Below are 20,210 nucleotides of genomic sequence, written 5' to 3' on the forward strand. Positions count from 1 at the left end.
ACTTATCTGTTATCTACTGTGTATCCTGTGCTTGAATGGCTGCCCCATGACTACACAGCAGCTTGTTTATATAAACTATAGTAGTACTTATCTGTTATCTACTGTGTATCCTGTGCTTGAATGGCTGACCCATGGCTACACAGCAGCTTGTTTATATAAACTATAGTAGTACTTATCTGTTATCTACTGTGTATCCTGTGCTTGAATGGCTGCCCCCCATGGCTACACAGCAGCTTGTTTATATAAACTATACTAGTACTTATCTGTTATCTACTGTGTATCCTGTGCTTGAATGGCTGCCCCCATGGCTACACAGAAGCTTGTTTATATAAACTATTGTAGTGTTTGTGAAGCAAACACACAGCCTTTACCAGTGCAGCACAACACTACATTATATTTTAATTACCGTATATACTCGAGTATAAGCTGAGTTTTCAGCACCCAAAATATGCTGAAAAAGTCTACCTCGGCTTATACTTGAGTCAGTGCTGAAGAACTTGACTTATACTGGAGTTTCGAAACTACAAGAACTGGGAAAGACAGCAGGGTTCACGCCACCCCCCTCCTCTCCTCTAGACCCGCGGTTTACTTACCGCCGTGATCTCTAGTGGGCCCAGAGGTGGAACGGGCCACTGTTCGTCGGGCTTGGGCCTTTGATGCGGTGCTGCCCGGGTCATGTTCTTGGGGGTGCCGTCTGCGGTGGAGGGCATTGTGGCGCACTCTGTGTGGTGCGGAAACGGTCTCTCCTTTGGTCTGGGGGTGGCGCTGCCCGGTGTGGCCTGTTTCGGGGTGTGACTGACGGCAACTGTGTGTGGGGTGGGTTGGCCGGCGGATCATGGGGGGACTCCCTGCTGTGCTGCTGGGCATCGTGTCGTGCATGTTGTTGGTCAGGGGCTGTTCGCTGGGTGGGAGAGGTTGTGATTGTGGGCAGCATTCTGATGGTGTGATTGCAATTGCTCACTTTTAAAAGTGATTCATATAAAAAGAACGATACCAATTACCCAACGTTCCAGCGCGGATCACTTCCACGATAACGCCACAGCCTCGAACTCGATCTGAGTCGCCGCTCTTAAAAGGGCAACACAAGTTCTTAAAGAGGAAATGCCGCCAGGGTTAGTCCGTTTTTATGGAAAAACAAGAAGCTGGTACAGTGAGTTTTAGGTTTGGACATTGGTAGAGTAATTCTAAAAATGTAGCAGGTAATTGATTTTCTTTTCTTGTCTTCAGGAGGTAAATCAACTCATACAGTCCAATCAAAAATAGCTTAACCCTTGGCCCTTTTCCCATACCCTCTAAACATAACGGGCTATAACAATTATTTAGAATAGAAAATGCCTGTTTTTACAGCATTGAAAAGTCTCTGCTTACCTGCGGCATTTCTCACCCTAGGCTTATACTCAAATACGTTTTCCCAGTTTTTGTAGGTAAAATTAGGTACCTCGGGTTATACTCTCTCTATATATATATATATATATCACATCTAACAACACATGGGGAAATCCCGGCTCCATATAAAGCCACTCGTGACAAATACACAAGAGTGTTCACCACTGGATTATCCGAAAAACTGTCCTCATATGAAGCCCTGAGCTCTCACACACACATTCATACAAGCTAGGTTACATTAACCAATCAATGAATGGAGCGGTGTCTTTTACACCCACATGACTTCCTGTTACAGGACTGCATCATTTCCTGTCAGCTGATCAATGAGAGATCATAGAAGGGCAAGATGTACAGCTATGTTCAGCCATGTTGTTTTGGGGCAATTCCACTTTGCCGTTGATTATTATTTTGTATGGAGGAATCCATATCCCGGTCATGTCACTATTTCTCAAAATTTCTGGCAAATAACAGCAGTGCTTTAAGGCAGGGATTCTAGAAACTGAATAAGACACTGCCCCAACAAGTCATAGCGAGATGAACTTTCCTTTATCTGATTGGCTCCTACCTACCCCCTGGAAGAGACAAAGCATGGGGGGGCTTATTGTTAAATAGGACTGCTGGGCCACAGGAGCACACAAAGCATGCTGGGACACCACAGGATTCACTTGTTCATGGTCACAGGGAACGAAAATTAGGATATTTTACTTACCGGAAAATCCTTTTCTAGATGGCCCAAACTGTCAGTGTAGACGCCATGGGGTTACGTATCCACCTCTGGAGGAAGGACAGAAGAAAAGTAGATTTCTGGCTCCACCCTCCTCATTAGGGTTGCCACCTGGCCAGTATTTTACAGGCCTGTTCGGTAAAAATGATGGATGATCCCAATGTTATTAATAGGTAAAATGATAAATATATAGGAAGTGCCTTGGGCACAAGGACGGTTGGTTAATCTCAGTATGAGTCACGGCTCCTTATGTGATGAAGTGCCATGTCTGATACCCATTTTTCGGATGTAATAACTAAGAGGAAGGCCATCTTCCAGGTAAGGAACTTAACTGGGCAAGACCCTAGAAGCTCGAACGGGGGGCCTATAAGGCGGTAAAGTACACCTTGGGGGTGTAGGATCCCTATATAGTGGTCTGACCTTGGCCACTCCCTGCAAAAGCTGATGTTGAAGAAGGGAGAGAGACAAAATGTGGCCTTTTAGGGTGGCTAATGACAACCCCAAGTGGAACCTCTATGTGAGAAACTACTATAGTTTGTATGGAGGCTTGCTGCCATTGTATCCCAATATGTTGTAGTTCCTCCTGTAACTCCTCTGGTTATGGTTTATTAGCAACTCCTGGCACCAGAACCATGTTGTGTGTATCCTCTTCTAAGACACACTTCCATTTTTTTATCCATTGGCTCCTTGAACGCTGCTTCCTCTGTTGGTAGTGTGGTATTCCTAGATAGTCGGGCAACCGCTGAGTCCACTTTGGGGGCCTTGTCCCAAACTTTTTGCTGTTCCTCCGGAATAGGGTAAGTATTAAGGAACCGTTGGGTTAGTGTGAGGTGATGATCTGGCTTGGACCACTTGTCTATTATTTAAAATACTGATTTAAAAATCAGAAAAGCTCTAGACTTTTTGGGTTGAACTCACAAGACTCTGTTGGCCTTTGAGGTACTGTAGCTGTTCCCTCATCCTTAATCTCTAGTGTGGCTAGCATTCCCGTGTTGGGACCTACAATCGAATGGCATTGGTTGTCGGAATTCTCAGAGGAGATTGTGCCAACAGATTTCTCCCGGTTCTAGGTCACTATCTTGATCTCTGATCTTGTTTGATTCAGAGGAGTTGGCCTCTAAACTTATCATACCCTCTGTTTCTTACTGTGGGCCGGGGGGGACTGATGGATGATTGAATTGTAGATTTAAACCAGTCAAATAATTCTTCCAATTGAGGTGATTTTACTGATGTGGAAGGATTTTGGTCTAGCGCATTAATTTAGGGATTACCTTCAGTATTCTGTGATGGAAAAAGGTGTGGGGATAGTGTTAGTGCTGAATCTGGGGGTTCGGTACAGTCCAGGCATTTCCTTTGTTCCCCTTTGCTTAATGTCTGCACCTATTGCGCTTTTTGAACTGGCTATGAGATCTCTTCTCAGTTGCCTTTCTAGTTTTAGGAGTTGTAGTGGTATTAGCCATGTCCTTCCTAAGGTCATCAAGGGCCAAATGTTTCATTAAGTTATTTGAGCTTCTTAATCTGTATGGGTCAAAGGCTGATCACAAACTCTAGGCCAACATGCCCTGACCTCAGCACCCACATTAACGCTGATCCCTTTTCACCTCCAGATCATTGCTTTGTTACTAAGGTAAGCAACACGCTAGTAACCAATCAGTGGCGAGTCGCAACCATAAGGAAAAGGTTTAAAAATTGCACTTACATTATGGCCCTGCACTGGGTAGTCCTTTCCTCATTCATTAGAATGTAAGCTTCTCTGGCTGCACAAGTGCCAATGCCTAACCCCTCATTCCTCAGTTTCACTTCAATCCCTCCCATAATATCATAGATCCCCTCAACAGCAGCGCCACCCAGAGTGTCACACTGGCACAGCAACTAGATGGTAAGCCCGCTGGAGGTGATCAGGCAGAACAACGAGGGGGGCTGTATTTGTAGAGTAACGGAGTGGAGCTGAAAAGCTGTTAAATGGGAAGTACAGAGGAATATAAACTCTTACTTTAGTATTGGTGCCGGTATCTTATGTTACAGCCTCAGGTGTCCCCCATGTTCCTCAGGAATAGGCCAATGAGCTGCCCAAGTATTAAGCCACCCCACTATGTGCACACAAACACCAGGAATCACCCCCAGATACTGGATCACTACAAATGTTTAATCGGAAGCTTGGCTTAATAAAAAAAAAGACAAAAGGCAAAAAGAATCCTGAGAAATACAAAGGAAAAGCCCCAACCCCCCTCCCCCAACCGCTGAGTCCCAAAATACCCCGGGAGCCCCCGGATCCTCCTAGGACACGGAATTAAAAACTCCAGCTCAGAAGCGTCCCGACCTCTCTCGGTCTCTTGATCTTCTCCGGTCTCTGCCTCTACCTCCTCCTCCTCCACCAACTCCTCCTCCTCCCCTGCCACGGTCTCTGGATCGAGAGCGACGTTCCCGGGATCTGGAGCGAGAGCGGTGCCTGGAACAAGCAAGAGTGAGTGTTAGAATAGGCCGAGACTGCAGCGAGCACTCCAGTAACAGTTGTTTTCTATATAAGAGGAAACCTGCCCCCCCCCCAATAAAAAATCAGCTCCACTGCCCCAGAGTTCACTCACTTCTTTCTTCGGCGGCCGTACAACTCCCTGCGTAGCTCTCGAGAGATTGGTTTCAGGTGCATGAAGTTGCAGAATCCCCCACGCGTGCACTCCCTGTTTGGGAAGAGAGAGCCCCCTGTGAGTTTCCCAATAGTATCATAGTGAGTGAGTAAGTGAGTGAGTGAGTAAGTAAGTAAGTGAGTGCTCTGGGAAATGTTACATTCACCGCAGTTAAAGGAAATTAAACGATGTGGTTGCTAGTCTCTGACCTTAGCAACTACTGATTTTGTTCAGACAAATGACCAAGAGAAAGGGCCACAGAGAGAGAGAGAGAGAGAGACAATGAGGAGTATCTGCAGGGAGAACGCTCCCCCTAATAGAACATTATCACCCTGATTCAATCCCATGTTGCACTGCTCCTGCCTCCGCCATTTGTCCACTCAGTCTCTTGGTCCAACTTGACTCTCAGAACCATTAATTCAGGCCCAAACGATGGAGTCAGGAGACTGGGCAGTGCCAGGGGAATGATCACTTGCACTGTGTTTAGTGGGGAGACGCATGTAACTGGCACATAAAGAGTTATTGGAGGTTATTAGGGAGCAAGGTTCTGTTAGGGTGTGTAGTTTAGGAGTCTGGGTCCTTACCCCATCTCATACTGACGGCAGCAGGCCTCCCTAAAGTCAGTGACGGGAGACAGCTCTGCGTGGATTGGCTGCCCATTAAACCATCGGTTATTCAGATCCTTCACAGCTTTCTCAGCGTCTTCCTCTCGACGGAACTGCAAACAGCACAGGGATTGAACAGACTCACAAGCACAGCCCCTCTACGTATCCCCCCCTCCCCAGCAGAGACGTTGTGGCCCCTTCCAAGCTATTCCTAAACAAGGATCTGGAAACAGAGCCCCCCCCCCCATGAAACAGAACCACCCCCACTTCCCACCCACAAGGAACCAGAATGCTGGGCTCCATTTAGTTTATCTCCAGGGAAACCCAATAGAATCTCTCCCTTCAAACTTCACCTGCAATCCAGCACAAAGCAAAGTAGCCCCCCTTATCCCAGCACCCCTTCTCCCAGCACAGGTCTCACCAACTTACCTTGACATAGACGTTTCCCACTAGATGGTCTCCCAAGTTATCACAGACGTTCATTTCCTCCACTTCCCCGTACTTCTCCTCCATCTCTGTAAATACCTCCTGAAATGGGCAACAAGATTTTGAGTCCAGCCCTCGTCTCCCCCAGCACCCAATCACCTGCTTCTCCTGCCACCCAATGTCTCTGCCCACCCATCATACAGCTGCTTATAACAGTCACATCCCAAATAACAGGAGTCTCACCTCAAAGAACTCGTCATAATGTTCCTGCATCTCCACATCACTCACAGCACCTGCAGCAGGGGAAGGGGCAATTAGAGAGGAGCAGCCGGGGGCAGGGGTAAATGACAGATCAAGGAGGGCAAGGGTAGATGAGGAATATTCAGCACAGCTGGGAAGGCCCAGACAAAGAGAGGGGCAAATAGAAAACAGAGGGTGGGGTCAGGCATGGGGCAGTAGAGACAGGAACGGGTTATGTCAGGAGAGACTGCCCCACATCAGGGAACATTTAAAGGAACAGTTCAGTATAAAAACTGGGTAAATAGACAGGCTGTGCAAAATAAAAAATGTATCTAATATAGTTAGTTAGCCAAAAATGTAATGTATAAAGTCTGGAGTGAGTGGATGTATAACAAGTCAGTCAGAGCACTACTTCCTGCTTTTCAGCTTTCTTGGTTTACACTGACTGGTTACCCTGGTTACCAGGTAGTAACCAATCAGACTTGAGGGGGGGGGCACATGGGTCATATCTGTTGCTTTTGAGCTGAATGCTGAGGATCAATTACAAACTCACTGAACAGTTATGTCCCATGTGGCCCCCCTTATAGTCACTGACTAACTCAGAGTTAGAGAGCTGAAAAGCAGGAAGTAGTGTTCTGGCTATTATGTTACACATCCACTCACTCCAGCCTTTATACATTACATTTTTTTGTCTAACTAACTATATTAGATACATTATTTTTATAGATTTATTTACCCAGTTTTTATTTTCACACTGAACTATTCCTTTAATGAGGGATGTGGAAAGGAACCAGAGAGCACAGAAAGGCCACAGGGTGGGAACTTACAGCGAAGTCCATCTGCCGACTGGGAGGAGTTCTGCGGGTTCCGGTAAATGTTCAGCAGAGCGATAGTCTGGAAAGAGAGGGGCAACAAGTGAGGGATTATGGGAAAGAATGTAATCATGGGGCAATAATGGGCCCTGTTCCATCATGGTCACCCCACAGTCCAGGGGCCATTCCAGTACATTCTTACATGAGTTACACTGCAGCACCCTGTGTTTAACAGCAGCCAGACAATAGGTGGCCAGGAGCAGTTCCCTATGCACATCTACCAATTGTTTTATGGGATCTCTCTGTACAGACTATGAGCAAACTTAGGGGACTGTTCCTGCTGAATTGTGCTTAGTACAGGGAATACCTATGCTGCCATAGTTTTATGGGATCTCTCTGTACAGACTATGAGCAAACTTAGGGACTGTTCCTGCTGAATTGTGCTTAGTACAGGGAATACCTATGCTGCCATAGTTTTATGGGATCTCTCTGTACAGACTATGAGCAAACTTAGGGACTGTTCCTGCTGAATTGTGCTTAGTACAGGGAATACCTATGCTGCCATAGTTTTATGGGATCTCTCTGTACAGACTATGAGCAAACTTAGGGACTGTTCCTGCTGAATTGTGCTTAGTACAGGGAATACCTATGCTGCCATAGTTTTATGGGATCTCTCTGTACAGACTATGAGCAAACTTAGGGACTGTTCCTGCTGAATTGTGCTTAGTACAGGGAATACCTATGTGCCATAGTTTTATGGGATCTCTCTGTACAGACTATGAGCAAACTTAGGGACTGTTCCTGCTGAATTGTGCTTAGTACAGGGAATACCTATGTACCATAGTTTTATGGGATCTCTCTGTACAGACTATGAGAAAACTTAGGGACTGTTCCTGCTGAATTGTGCTTAGTACAGGGAATACCTATGTACCATAGTTTTATGGGATCTCTCTGTACAGACTATGAACAAACTTAGGGACTGTTCCTGCTGAATTGTGCTTAGTACAGAGGAATACCTATGTGCCATAGTTTTATGGGATCTCTCTGTACAGACTATGAACAAACTTAGGGACTGTTCCTGCTGAATTGTGCTTAGTACAGGGAATACCTATGTGCCATAGTTTTATGGGATCTCTCTGTACAGACTATGAACAAACTTAGGGACTGTTCCTGCTGAATTGTGCTTAGTACAGAGGAATACCTATGTACCATAGTTTTATGGGATCTCTCTGTACAGACTATGAGCAAACTTAGGGGCTGTTCCTGCTGAATTGTGCTTAGTACAGGGAATACCTATGCTGCCATAGTTTTATGGGATCTCTCTGTACAGACTATGAGAAAACTTAGGGACTGTTCCTGCTGAATTGTGCTTAGTACAGGGAATACCTATGCTGCCATAGTTTTATGGGATCTCTCTGTACAGACTATAAGCAAACTTAGGGGACTGTTCCTGCTGAATTGTGCTTAGTACAGGGAATACCTATGCTGCCATAGTTTTATGGGATCTCTCTGTACAGACTATGAGAAAACTTAGGGACTGTTCCTGCTGAATTGTGCTTAGTACAGGGAATACCTATGTACCATAGTTTTATGGGATCTCTCTGTACAGACTATGAACAAACTTAGGGACTGTTCCTGCTGAATTGTGCTTAGTACAGAGGAATACCTATGTACCATAGTTTTATGGGATCTCTCTGTACAGACTATGAGCAAACTTAGGGGCTGTTCCTGCTGAATTGTGCTTAGTACAGGGAATACCTATGCTGCTATAGTTTTATGGGATCTCTCTGTACAGACTATGAGCACATTTAGGGGTTCTCCCTACCCACACCAGCCACTTTCTGTTGGTGAAGCACCCAGATAATGTTGAGCAGCACCTCCAGCCTGTTGTCAGTAAAAAACCATGACGTTAAAGAGGAAATGGGTCAGGAGAGGAGGAGGGTCAGGGCCAGAACAATGGAGAATTATACAAGACTGAGGCAGCAGTTCCTTTATAGAAGTCAGAGGGAAGCAAAGCAATAATAATAGTATCTCATGGGAGGATATTACACGCAGGAGCTGCCATATAGACACACAATTACATTAAATCTGTAGAATGTTCCACTGCTGGTTTCTGGGGGTGTCCACAAAGCCCATGTACCAACACCAGTGAGTGGGGCACAAGAACGTAAGGCATTACGGTACTTACCTGACTGAAGGTGGGTTTGTTGTGAAGCCGGGAGCATCGGTCTCCATGGCGACATGCTCCAATCTTAAAGTAAAATGAGCAGTTAACCCTGAGGAGAAAATGATGCCAAACACATACTGTGTGACTGACTGGTCGCGAGGGTTAAGTTGCCCGACATTTACCCTTAAATTGCTACTGCCCACCCAGTACAGGCAACAGTTTCCACTGGGTGCAGAGTATTGGTAAGTGTCACTAAAAGTAGTTGTCTAACCGCTGCACCGCTGTGTGCGACTCCTGAAACAATGTAGCGTAAACTGCTTGTGCAACATTGTATCAAGGGCAGAACCAGAGAACAAAGGAATAAACAAATACTTTCAGTGACCAATGAAAACTGGAAAGTGAAGCTTAGTAGTAAAATGTCATCAGTTTGGAGAAGTCCCTTTAAATGGGAACCATCATGAAAATGTAATATAATCATACGGAGATAAGATACTGTCTAAATACAATCATTTCTGATTAATCAAGTTTCTCTTCACTATTCCTCTCTCAGCATCTGTTTCTCTTCATTCTCTCTTCATGCAGCAGTTGGGTGTCAGATATTCACTGACAGTTACATCCAATATATCTTATAGGGGGGCTCCTTTTGCCTAGAAGATGTATTAGAGGTCACTCTATTAAACTCACCAGACATCATGTCTCTCTACATGCAGGATTTGTGCAAAAGGCAGTTATTTTGTTAGATTTTGTTTGTACTGGAATCAGTTATTTGAGTGACCTCTAATACATCTGCTAGGAAAGGAGCCCCCCTATAAGATATATTGGATGTAACTGTCAGTGAATATCTGACACCCAACTGCTGCATGAAGAGAGAATGAAGAGAAACAGATGCTGAGAGAGGAATAGTGAACATAAACTTGATTAATCAGAAATGATTGTATTTAGACAGTATCTTATCTCAGTATGATGAAGCTAATATAACATTTTCACAACAGTTCCCATTTAATGGAGAATAAACGTTAAAATCACTGGGGGTGCCAAACCCTCCTCTGTGGGGCTCATTGAAAAGTCCCCTCTGCTCACAAAAGCACCAGCCTGGGGGGTATCAGTGGATACAAATGGGGGGGGGGGCTTTCCCACGATTAACCATTTAATTTAAAGAGAATCTATTATTCCAAGTTACCCCAATCATCTCTCTCATTCTCTCTTCCCCCCAGTGTCTCTCTCTCATTCTCTCTTCCCCCCAGTGTCTCTCTCTCATTCTCTCTTCCCCCCAGTGTCTCTCTCTCATTCTCTCTTCCCCCCAGTGTCTCTCTCTCATTCTCTCTTCCCCCCCAGTGTCTCTCTCTCATTCTCTCTTCCCCCCAGTGTCTCTCTCTCATTCTCTCTTCCCCCCCAGTGTCTCTCTCTCATTCTCTCTTCCCCCCAGTGTCTCTCTCTCATTCTCTCTTCCCCCCAGTGTCTCTCTCTCATTCTCTCTTTCCCCGTGTCTCTCTCTCATTCTCTCTTCCCCCCAGTGTCTCTCTCTCATTCTCTCTTTCCCCGTGTCTCTCTCTCATTCTCTCTTCCCCCAGTGTCTCTCTCTCTCATTCTCTCTTCCCCCCAGTGTCTCTCTCTCATTCTCTCTTCCCCCCAGTGTCTCTCTCTCATTCTCTCTTCCCCCCAGTGTCTCTCTCTCATTCTCTCTTCCCCCCAGTGTCTCTCTCTCATTCTCTCTCCCCCCAGTGTCTCTCTCTCATTCTCTCTTCCCCCCAGTGTCTCTCTCTCATTCTCTCTTCCCCCAGTGTCTCTCTTTCCCCGCCCCCAACATTCTCTGTATTTCCCGCAAATTCTCCTTCCCTTTCCCTCTCTGTCGCCTCTTTCTCTCCCCAGGGAATCAAAGAAACAAATGCTTCTCCCGTGGTTCCCCCCAGCCCAGGGCCCCGCTCTCACTTGTCCTTTTCGGTGCCGAAGATGGACGCCAGATACTCCGCCATGTTCCACTCCGGGACCCGCGCGCCACCTGCGTAATCAGAGGCAGACGCCGCACGTCATACAGATGCGCCGGGGAGGCGTGGCCTATGGTTGGTATAGAAACGGGCTGAACTCTAGCGCAGGCTTTCATTGTGGCACTAGGCCGCAGGGGGCGGAACACAAAGGCTGGAGGGCCCGTATGATCAGGCGGGGGAGGGACACGTGGCCTCGTGTTCAGGGAGGGGCGGGGTCTCAGTGCCACATTGTGTTGCCCCGAGTCACTTGTTTAGTTCCCGCAGGCGCCCGAGTTTATTGTGTCAGACTGAAGTTCCTCACAGACTCCGTTTAATCATCACGGAGTTTGTTTGGAGGAAGTGGCCCCGGCAGCCGAGAGATTTGGCTCCTCCTCCTTCAGCTTCAACTTTGTCTGAGGCCCCGAGTGTGTGAGAGACTCCTCCCCAATATATAGTCTTGTACCTGTTCCTCTGTCATTCCCCTGAGACCCCCACACTCACCGACCCACTGACCGACCCACTGCTCCTCGTCTGTGTCTGTTATATGTCTCATATGTGTCTGGTCTGGGAGAGACAAGAAGGAGCCGCTCGTGCTGAGAGAAACTGCTGTCTGTCCTTTACATGGGATGTTCACCTTTAAATTAACTGTTAGTCTGATGTACAGAGAGATATTCTGAGACAATTTGTCATTGGTTTTACTTTTTTATTATTTGTGGTTTTTGACTTATTTAGCTTTTTATTCAGCAGCTCTACAGTTTGTAATTTCAGCCATCTGGTTGCTAGGGTCCAAATTCCATCCCATCCATTAACAATATAATTGTAGCTACAGAGCATTTGTTTTAACTGGAAATAGTCGGAAGAAAAATGAAAATAATAAAACCCATAATTGGCCTCAGATCATTGCACCAGGGTTGTTGCCTTTTCTTCAAAACAATACTGACCTTCCTATATATTTATCTTTATTCCTATTAATAACATTGGGATCACTGACCTTCCTATATATTTATCTTTATTCCCTATTAATAACATTGGGATCACTGACCTTCCTATATATTTATCTTTATTCCTATTAATAACATTGGGATCACTGACCTTCCTATATATTTATCTTTATTCCCTATTAATAACATTGGGATCACTGACCTTCCTATATATTTATCTTTATTCCCTATTAATAACATTGGATCACTGACCTTCCTATATATTTATCTTTATTCCCTATTAATAACATTGGGATCACTGACCTTCCTATAGATTTATCTTTATTCCCTATTAATAACATTGGGATCACTGACCTTCCTATAGATTTATCTTTATTCCCTATTAATAACATTGGGATCACTGACCTTCCTATAGATTTATCTTTATTCCCTATTAATAACATTGGGATCACTGACCTTCCTATATATTTATCTTTATTCCCTATTAATAACATTGGGATCACTGACCTTCCTATATATTTATCTTTATTCCCTATTAATAACATTGGGATCACTGACCTTCCTATATATTTATCTTTATTCCCTATTAATAACATTGGGATCACTGGCCTTCCTATATATTTATCTTTATTCCCTATTAATAACATTGGGATCACTGACCTTCCTATATATTTATCTTTATTCCCTATTAATAACATTGGGATCACTGACCTTCCTATATATTTATCTTTATTCCCTATTAATAACATTGGGATCACTGACCTTCCTATATATTTATCTTTATTCCCTATTAATAACACTGGGATCACTGGCCTTCCTATATATTTATCTTTATTCCCTATTAATAACATTGGGATCACTGACTTTCCTATATATTTATCTTTATTCCCTATTAATAACACTGGGATCACTGGCCTTCCTATATATTTATCTTTATTCCCTATTAATAACATTGGGATCACTGACCTTCCTATATATTTATCTTTATTCCCTATTAATAACATTGGGATCACTGACCTTCCTATATATTTATCTTTATTCCTATTAATAACATTGGGATCACTGACCTTCCTATATATTTATCTTTATTCCTATTAATAACATTGGGATCATTGACCTTCCTATATATTTATCTTTATTCCCTATTAATAACATTGGGATCACTGACTTTCCTATATATTTATCTTTATTCCCTATTAATAACATTGGGATCACTGACTTTCCTATATATTTATCTTTATTCCCTATTAATAACATTGGGATCACTGACCTTCCTATATATTTATCTTTATTCCCTATTAATAACATTGGGATCACTGACCTTCCTATAGATTTATCTTTATTCCCTATTAATAACACTGGGATCACTGACCTTCCTATATATTTATCTTTATTCCCTATTAATAACATTGGGATCACTGACCTTCCTATATATTTATCTTTATTCCCTATTAATAACATTGGGATCACTGACCTTCCTATATATTTATCTTTATTCCCTATTAATAACATTGGGATCACTGACCTTCCTATATATTTATCTTTATTCCTATTAATAACATTGGGATCACTGACCTTCCTATATATTTATCTTTATTCCCTATTAATAACATTGGGATCACTGACCTTCCTATAGATTTATCTTTATTCCCTATTAATAACATTGGGATCACTGACCTTCCTATATATTTATCTTTATTCCCTATTAATAACATTGGGATCACTGACCTTCCTATATATTTATCTTTATTCCCTATTAATAACATTGGGATCACTGACCTTCCTATATATTTATCTTTATTCCCTATTAATAACATTGGGATCACTGGCCTTCCTATATATTTATCTTTATTCCCTATTAATAACATTGGGATCACTGACCTTCCTATATATTTATCTTTATTCCTATTAATAACATTGGGATCACTGACCTTCCTATATATTTATCTTTATTCCCTATTAATAACATTGGGATCACTGACCTTCCTATATATTTATCTTTATTCCCTATTAATAACATTGGGATCACTGGCCTTCCTATATATTTATCTTTATTCCCTATTAATAACATTGGGATCACTGACCTTCCTATATATTTATCTTTATTCCCTATTAATAACATTGGGATCACTGACCTTCCTATATATTTATCTTTATTCCTATTAATAACATTGGGATCACTGACCTTCCTATATATTTATCTTTATTCCCTATTAATAACATTGGGATCACTGACCTTCCTATATATTTATCTTTATTCCTATTAATAACATTGGGATCACTGACCTTCCTATATATTTATCTTTATTCCCTATTAATAACATTGGGATCACTGACCTTCCTATATATTTATCTTTATTCCCTATTAATAACATTGGGATGAACCATTATTCTCATTGGTCAGGTGAAACCCTACATTACACTGTACTTCTCATTGATCACTAACTCGCTGCTCAGACTCACTGGGTCACTAATAATTAGTTGCAGAAAGAAATTCAGGATCTCACATGGAATTACTCCGTGAAATCGGTGTTTCAGTTGCCCTTTTTGCAGATACACAAGTGTTAAATAAAACAGATTTCGCTGAGAATTTCAGTGGTGAGATCCATTTTGCATTTATCCACAGCCCCATGTAAGGGAGGGCTCTGGTGGTACAGCCCCAGCACAATTAAGAAGTAATTATTACTCAGGTATAGCCCCCCATATCATGCAGTACTTCTGGGGGGGGGGTGCTCCTTATGTCTAATATCTGAAATCACATTAACTGCTGTCAGTGGCCCAAGTAAAATCCAGGCAGCAGATCCCCTCACCACCATTTTCTTTTCTTGGAATCTCTTTAATAGGAGATGTTTTTCCTTAAGTAAAAACATTTTAAAGTGACCCCCCCATGCCCCAGTTATCTCCCTCCAACCCTCATTAACTCATCATTTCCCAATATTATAGTAACCCCGCCTACTAACTGCCATTTCTATAACTGCTGCATCTACAATTGTATAAATGATGTGACCTGACTGAATCAGTTCATTGTATTATCTCTACAATTAATCTCTATCTGTAACGTCCTGATTTATTACCCATGAATCCCTCTCACTGATCTAACTGAATCTATACTGTGTCTTTCTACCTTCCATTTCTATTTTGTCTGACAAAGGGGCCTTGGTGCTCTGAAAGCTTGCAATCTATTTTTATTGTTAGCCAATACAGGTATCACTTCTACACTACTTTTTGTATTTGTTGTTTTATTTGTTATTTTTGCTACTGGTTAACACGGTACCACAGTTTTTCTTTTGTATAAATATCATTTAAACCCTTCAAATGCTAGAACTGGAATTTAATTCTGCAGCAGAGTATTTCTACTTACATTCAGTATCACAATCTGTGCAGCCACTGGGACAGAATGTTCTGTTATACAGATAGCTAGAATCTCAGCTGCCATAAAGCAGGACAGGACTGCTGCTTACAATGGGGATCAGATAGGATCTGTGCAGCCACTGGGACAGAATGTTCTGTTATACAGATAGCTAGAATCTCAGCTGCCATAAAGCAGGACAGGACTGCTGCTTACAATGGGGATCAGATAGGACCTGTGCAGCCACTGTTATACAGATAGAGACAGGTGGGTGGGTTAGTGAGAGGACAGACAGTGAGTGTTGGGTCAGATTTAGGAATGTGCCGATGGCTGTTGGTTCTGGGTGAGATCATGTCGCTGTGCAGGTTCTGTATAATCCCCTCACTGTTCCCGTAATCCCCCGGGTTTATCCAGTGAGTATTTAAGGGGCACGAGGTGTTTGGGCATCTCACAGTTCTGTACCCGGCTTCTCACCTGTCCATGGATCTCACTATTCAGCCCCCCTGGTTCAAGCGCTCCCAGGGGCCCTTCTACCCCAACCGACTGTTTGACCAGATCTTTGGTGAGGGAATGTTTGACTTTGACTTGTTCCCCTTCATGTCCTCCATCAGCCCCTACTACAAGCAGAACCTCTTCAGGGGATACCTGGACTCTGGGATCTCAGAGGTGAGAACAAATATCCAATAACTGCCTTCCTATTAACCCCTAAATGCCTTCCTATTAACTGTTAATTGTCACCCTGTGCCATTCCCTCTCCTGTCACAGCTCAGTCACAGCTCCCACATCTCACAGGAGAGTTTGGGGATCCCTGAGGCCTCAGGGGGTGACACATAGTCAGTATTAGCTGGGGGTCATATATAAGGATCTGGTGGCAGTTTTGGGTTTAGTGGCAGTTTGGAGTTAACCATTCCAGTGACAGCTGGGGATGAAGCAATGGGGTACTTGGGTGTCGGCGCCACATTTCTTATAAACCCACTTTATGCTACAGGTGCGCTCGGACCGGGACCGATTTGTCATTAACTTGGATGTGAAACATTTCTCCCCCGAAGATCTGAGTGTGAAACTGGACGATGACTTTGTAGAGATTCATGGGAAACACAACGAGAGACAGGTATGAAACGCCACTCACTTATTCTAGTCCCGCCCACATACTCCTTGCCCCTCCCCCTGCTACCTGCCATTAGAAGGATTTAGTCCCACCCACTGCTTAAATTACTTCCGTGATATTTACACACTTTAATTTTATTTATGTACATATAGACAAATACAAGAGTTCTCTGCACTCAATCCATTAATGATATATTAAGGACATTGAAACATTTTGTGCCTTAAGCTCAGGCCCGGATTTGTGGAAAGGCCACCTAGGCCCGGGCCTAGGGGGGCAGAATTTTAGGGGGGCGGCATGCTGCCCAACCGCACCCAGATTGGTTCAAAAACACTGGGGATGTGCTGGAGATACAATAATTTTTTAAATTTCCCATGTGCCAATCCCCATTGATGATGAAAATTTGCACAAATAAAGGGGGGGAACAGGGGTGATGAATGGCAGTGGGCCTAGGGGCGCCCACTATATAAATCCGGCCCTGCTTAAGCTACTATAAAATGCCTTACCCTTTAAACAACACAGGGATTGTTTGTCCAAATATTGCAATATATTTAATAATAAACTCATCCCATATCTGGCCAGTCCTACGCTTAATTTTATCTGATTCATTAAGAATTCTATTGCTTCATTATACATTATTTATAAGAGGACTAAGTTTTACTCAGGTAAAATAAATATCTAGCTGTAGTATAAATGCCTCTGGGAAGGGAGTGTGACTGTGGGATAGCAGGTATAGTAGGGAGAGATGTGTCTATAGTAACAGTGGATAATAGTCTCTGGGAAGGGAGTGGACTGTGGGATAGCAGGTATAGTAGGGAGAGATGTGTCTATAGTAACAGTGGATAATAGTCTCTGGGAAGGGAGTGTGACTGTGGGATAGCAGGTATAGTAGGGAGAGATGTGTCTATAGTAACAGTGGATAATAGTCTCTGGGAAGGGAGTGTGACTGTGGGATAGCAGGTATAGTAGGGAGAGATGTGTCTATAGTAACAGTGGATAATAGTCTCTGGGAAGGGAGTGTGACTGTGGGATAGCAAGTATAGTAGGGAGAGATGGTGTCTATAGTAACAGTGGATAATAGTCTCTGGGAAGGGAGTGTGACTGTGGGATAGCAGGTATAGTAGGGAGAGAATGGTGTTCTATAGTAACAGTGGATAATAGTCTCTGGGAAGGGAGTGTGACTGTGGGATAGCAGGTATAGTAGGGAGAGATGTGTCTATAGTAACAGTGGATAAATAGTCTCTGGGAAGGGAGTGTGACTGTGGGATAGCAGGTATAGTAGGGAGAGATGGTGTCTATAGTAACAGTGGGATAATAGTCTCTGGGAAGGGAGTGTGACTGTGGGATAGCAGGTATAGTAGGGAGAGATGGTGTCTATAGTAACAGTGGGATAATAGTCTCTGGGAAGGGAGTGTGACTGTGGGATAGCAGGTATAGTAGGGAGAGATGGTGCCTATAGTAACAGTGGGATAATAGTCTCTGGGAAGGGAGTGTGACTGTGGGATAGCAGGTATAGTAGGGAGAGATGGTGTCTATAGTAACAGTGGATAATAGTCTCTGGGAAGGGAGTGTGGACTGTGGGATAGCAGGTATAGTAGGGAGAGATGGTGTCTATAGTAACAGTGGATAATAGTCTCTGGGAAGGGAGTGTGACTGTGGGATAGCAGTATAGTAGGGAGAGATGGTGTCTATAGTAACAGTGGATAATAGTCTCTGGGAAGGGAGTGTGACTGTGGGACTAGCAGGTATAGTAGGGAGAGATGTGTCTATAGTAACAGTGGGATAATAGTCTCTGGGAAGGGAGTGTGACTGTGGGATAGCAAGGTATAGTAGGGAGAGATGGTGTCTATAGTAACAGTGGGATAATAGTCTCTGGGAAGGGAGTGTGACTGTGGGATAGCAGGTATAGTAGGGAGAGATGTGTCTATAGTAACAGTGGATAATAGTCTCTGGGAAGGGAGTGTGACTGTGGGATAGCAGGTATAGTAGGGGAGAGATGGCTGCCTTATAGTAACAGTGGGATAATAGTCCTCTGGGGAAGGGAGTGTGACTGTGGGATAGCAGGTATAGTAGGGAGAGATGGTGTCTATAGTAACAGTGGATAATAGTCTCTGGGAAAGGGAGTGTGGACTTGGGGATAGCAGGTATAGTAGGGAGAGATGGTGTCCTATAGTAACAGTGGGATAATAGTCTCTGGGAAGGGAGTGTGACTGTGGGATAGCAGGTATAGTAGGGAGAGATGGTGTCTATAGTAACAGTGGGATTAATAGTCCTCTGGGAAAGGGAGTGTGACTGATGGGATTAGCAGTATTATAGTTAGTAGGAGCAGAGTGTCTATCAGTAACAGTGGATTAATAGTCTCTGGAGAAAGGGAGTGTGACTGTGGGATAGCAGGTTATAGTAGGGAGAGATGTGTCATATAGTACACAGTGCCGATAATTAGTCTCTGGGAAGGAGTGTGAGCTGTGGGATAGCAAGTATAGTAGGCGAGAGATGGTGTCTATAGTAACAGTGGAATAATAGTCTCTGGGAAGGGAAGTGTGACTGTGGAGATAGCAGGTCATAGTAGGGAAGATGGTGTCTAGTAGTAACATGGATAATAAGTCTCTGGGAAGGAGTGTGACTGTGGTGGATAGCAGGATATAGTAGGAGAGATGGTGTCCTATAGTAACAGTGGGATAATAGTCTCTGGGAAGGGAGTGTGACTGTGGGATAGCAGGTATAGTAGGGAGAGATGTGTCTATAGTAACAGTGGATAATAGTCTCTGGGAAGGGAGTGTGACTGTGGGATAGCAGGTATAGTAGGGAGAGATGGTGCCTATAGTAACAGTGGATAATAGTCTCTGGGAAGGGAGTGTGACTGTGGGATAGCAGGTATAGTAGGGAGAGATGGTGTCTATAGTAACAGTGGATAATAGTCTCTGGGAAGGGAGTGTGACATAGCAGGTATAACAGGAGATACTAGAAGTAGTAAGTGCTTCTATTGGTGTTTCCCAACCAATCTTTGACCATTGTTGAACATTTCCCAGTGGTGAATACAAATAAATGAGAGACTATTATTCAGGTTTAGGTTGGACTGTGGTTCTGATGTACAAATGTTACTATAAGTGAAGGTGGTGCTGCTCAGCTGACCCTACACCGGTCTGTACTTACCTGTCCCTGATTCAGGTCGTACCATAGACATAGAGTCTTATTAATGGGTCTCTCCCCCCAGGATGACCACGGATACATCTCACGAGAATTTCACCGCCGTTATCGCCTTCCTTCCAATATGGATGAGAACTCTGTGAGCTGCTCTCTGTCTGCTGACGGGATCCTCACTTTCTCTGCTCCCAAACTACAGCCCCACAAGGACTCAAGCCCCAGTGACAGGACCATTCCTGTGTCCCGGGAGGAGAAATCCGGCTCATCCTCCTAAAGGCCCAGCCCCCGGCCCAATGTCTCTGTGCGGCCCCCGCTGCTTCCTCTGGAGATACATTGTCCTGTGTGTGGGAAGGTGGGGCGAGCACTTAATAAAGAATTCTGACTTCAGCCCAGGGTGTAACTGATCTGTAACAAAGTATCGGAGGGTGAATGTTTGCGCGGGGCAGGGAGAGGGGGTACATATGTACTGATGGAAATATGAATAAACAACACAATGGGGGGAATTCACAAAAGTGTCGGGAACGAAAAAATGTTATTTCTCCGCCAATTTCCCGACATGTGCGACACTTTTGAATTAGTGTCGTTAAAAGTGGGCGAGGTTTTTTCAGCGCCACTTTTCCCGACATTTTTATGAATTACTCGTAAACTAATTTTTTTTTACCGACAATTTTTCAGACACTTTAGGCTCTCCCAAATGAAAATGTCGGTCAAATTGTCTTTTGA

General features: G+C 43.8%; 2 protein-coding genes across 3 annotated transcripts; one reads left to right on the forward strand and one right to left on the reverse strand.

The window, feature by feature from the left end:
* Positions 1–4,235: 4,235 nt before the first annotated feature.
* Positions 4,236–11,070, reverse strand: u2af1.L (U2 small nuclear RNA auxiliary factor 1 L homeolog). 2 transcript variants are annotated; one of them, XM_018245768.2, is made up of 8 exons: positions 10,914–11,070; positions 9,006–9,093; positions 6,833–6,899; positions 6,009–6,058; positions 5,769–5,867; positions 5,319–5,452; positions 4,696–4,788; positions 4,236–4,559 (listed from the first exon to the last, which is right to left on the reverse strand). In XM_018245768.2, exons 1-8 carry the CDS (start codon positions 10,955–10,957, stop codon positions 4,415–4,417), a joined length of 720 nt encoding a protein of 239 aa, XP_018101257.1. In that variant the 5' UTR covers positions 10,958–11,070; the 3' UTR covers positions 4,236–4,414. The 2 variants fall into 2 exon arrangements, with proteins under 2 accessions (XP_018101257.1, XP_041437312.1); XM_041581378.1 differs by having other exon boundaries at positions 9,006–9,068; positions 10,914–11,037.
* Positions 11,071–15,515: 4,445 nt separating this feature from the next.
* LOC108707790 (alpha-crystallin A chain) lies at positions 15,516–19,874 on the forward strand. The gene is made up of 3 exons (XM_018245769.2): positions 15,516–15,904; positions 16,227–16,349; positions 19,558–19,874. Exons 1-3 carry the CDS (start codon positions 15,719–15,721, stop codon positions 19,759–19,761), a joined length of 513 nt encoding a protein of 170 aa, XP_018101258.1. The 5' UTR covers positions 15,516–15,718; the 3' UTR covers positions 19,762–19,874.
* Positions 19,875–20,210: the final 336 nt, after the last annotated feature.

The sequence above is a fragment of the Xenopus laevis genome, chromosome 2L, assembly GCF_017654675.1.
Source record: "Xenopus laevis strain J_2021 chromosome 2L, Xenopus_laevis_v10.1, whole genome shotgun sequence".
In the NCBI taxonomy this organism is placed as follows: domain Eukaryota; kingdom Metazoa; phylum Chordata; class Amphibia; order Anura; family Pipidae; genus Xenopus; species Xenopus laevis.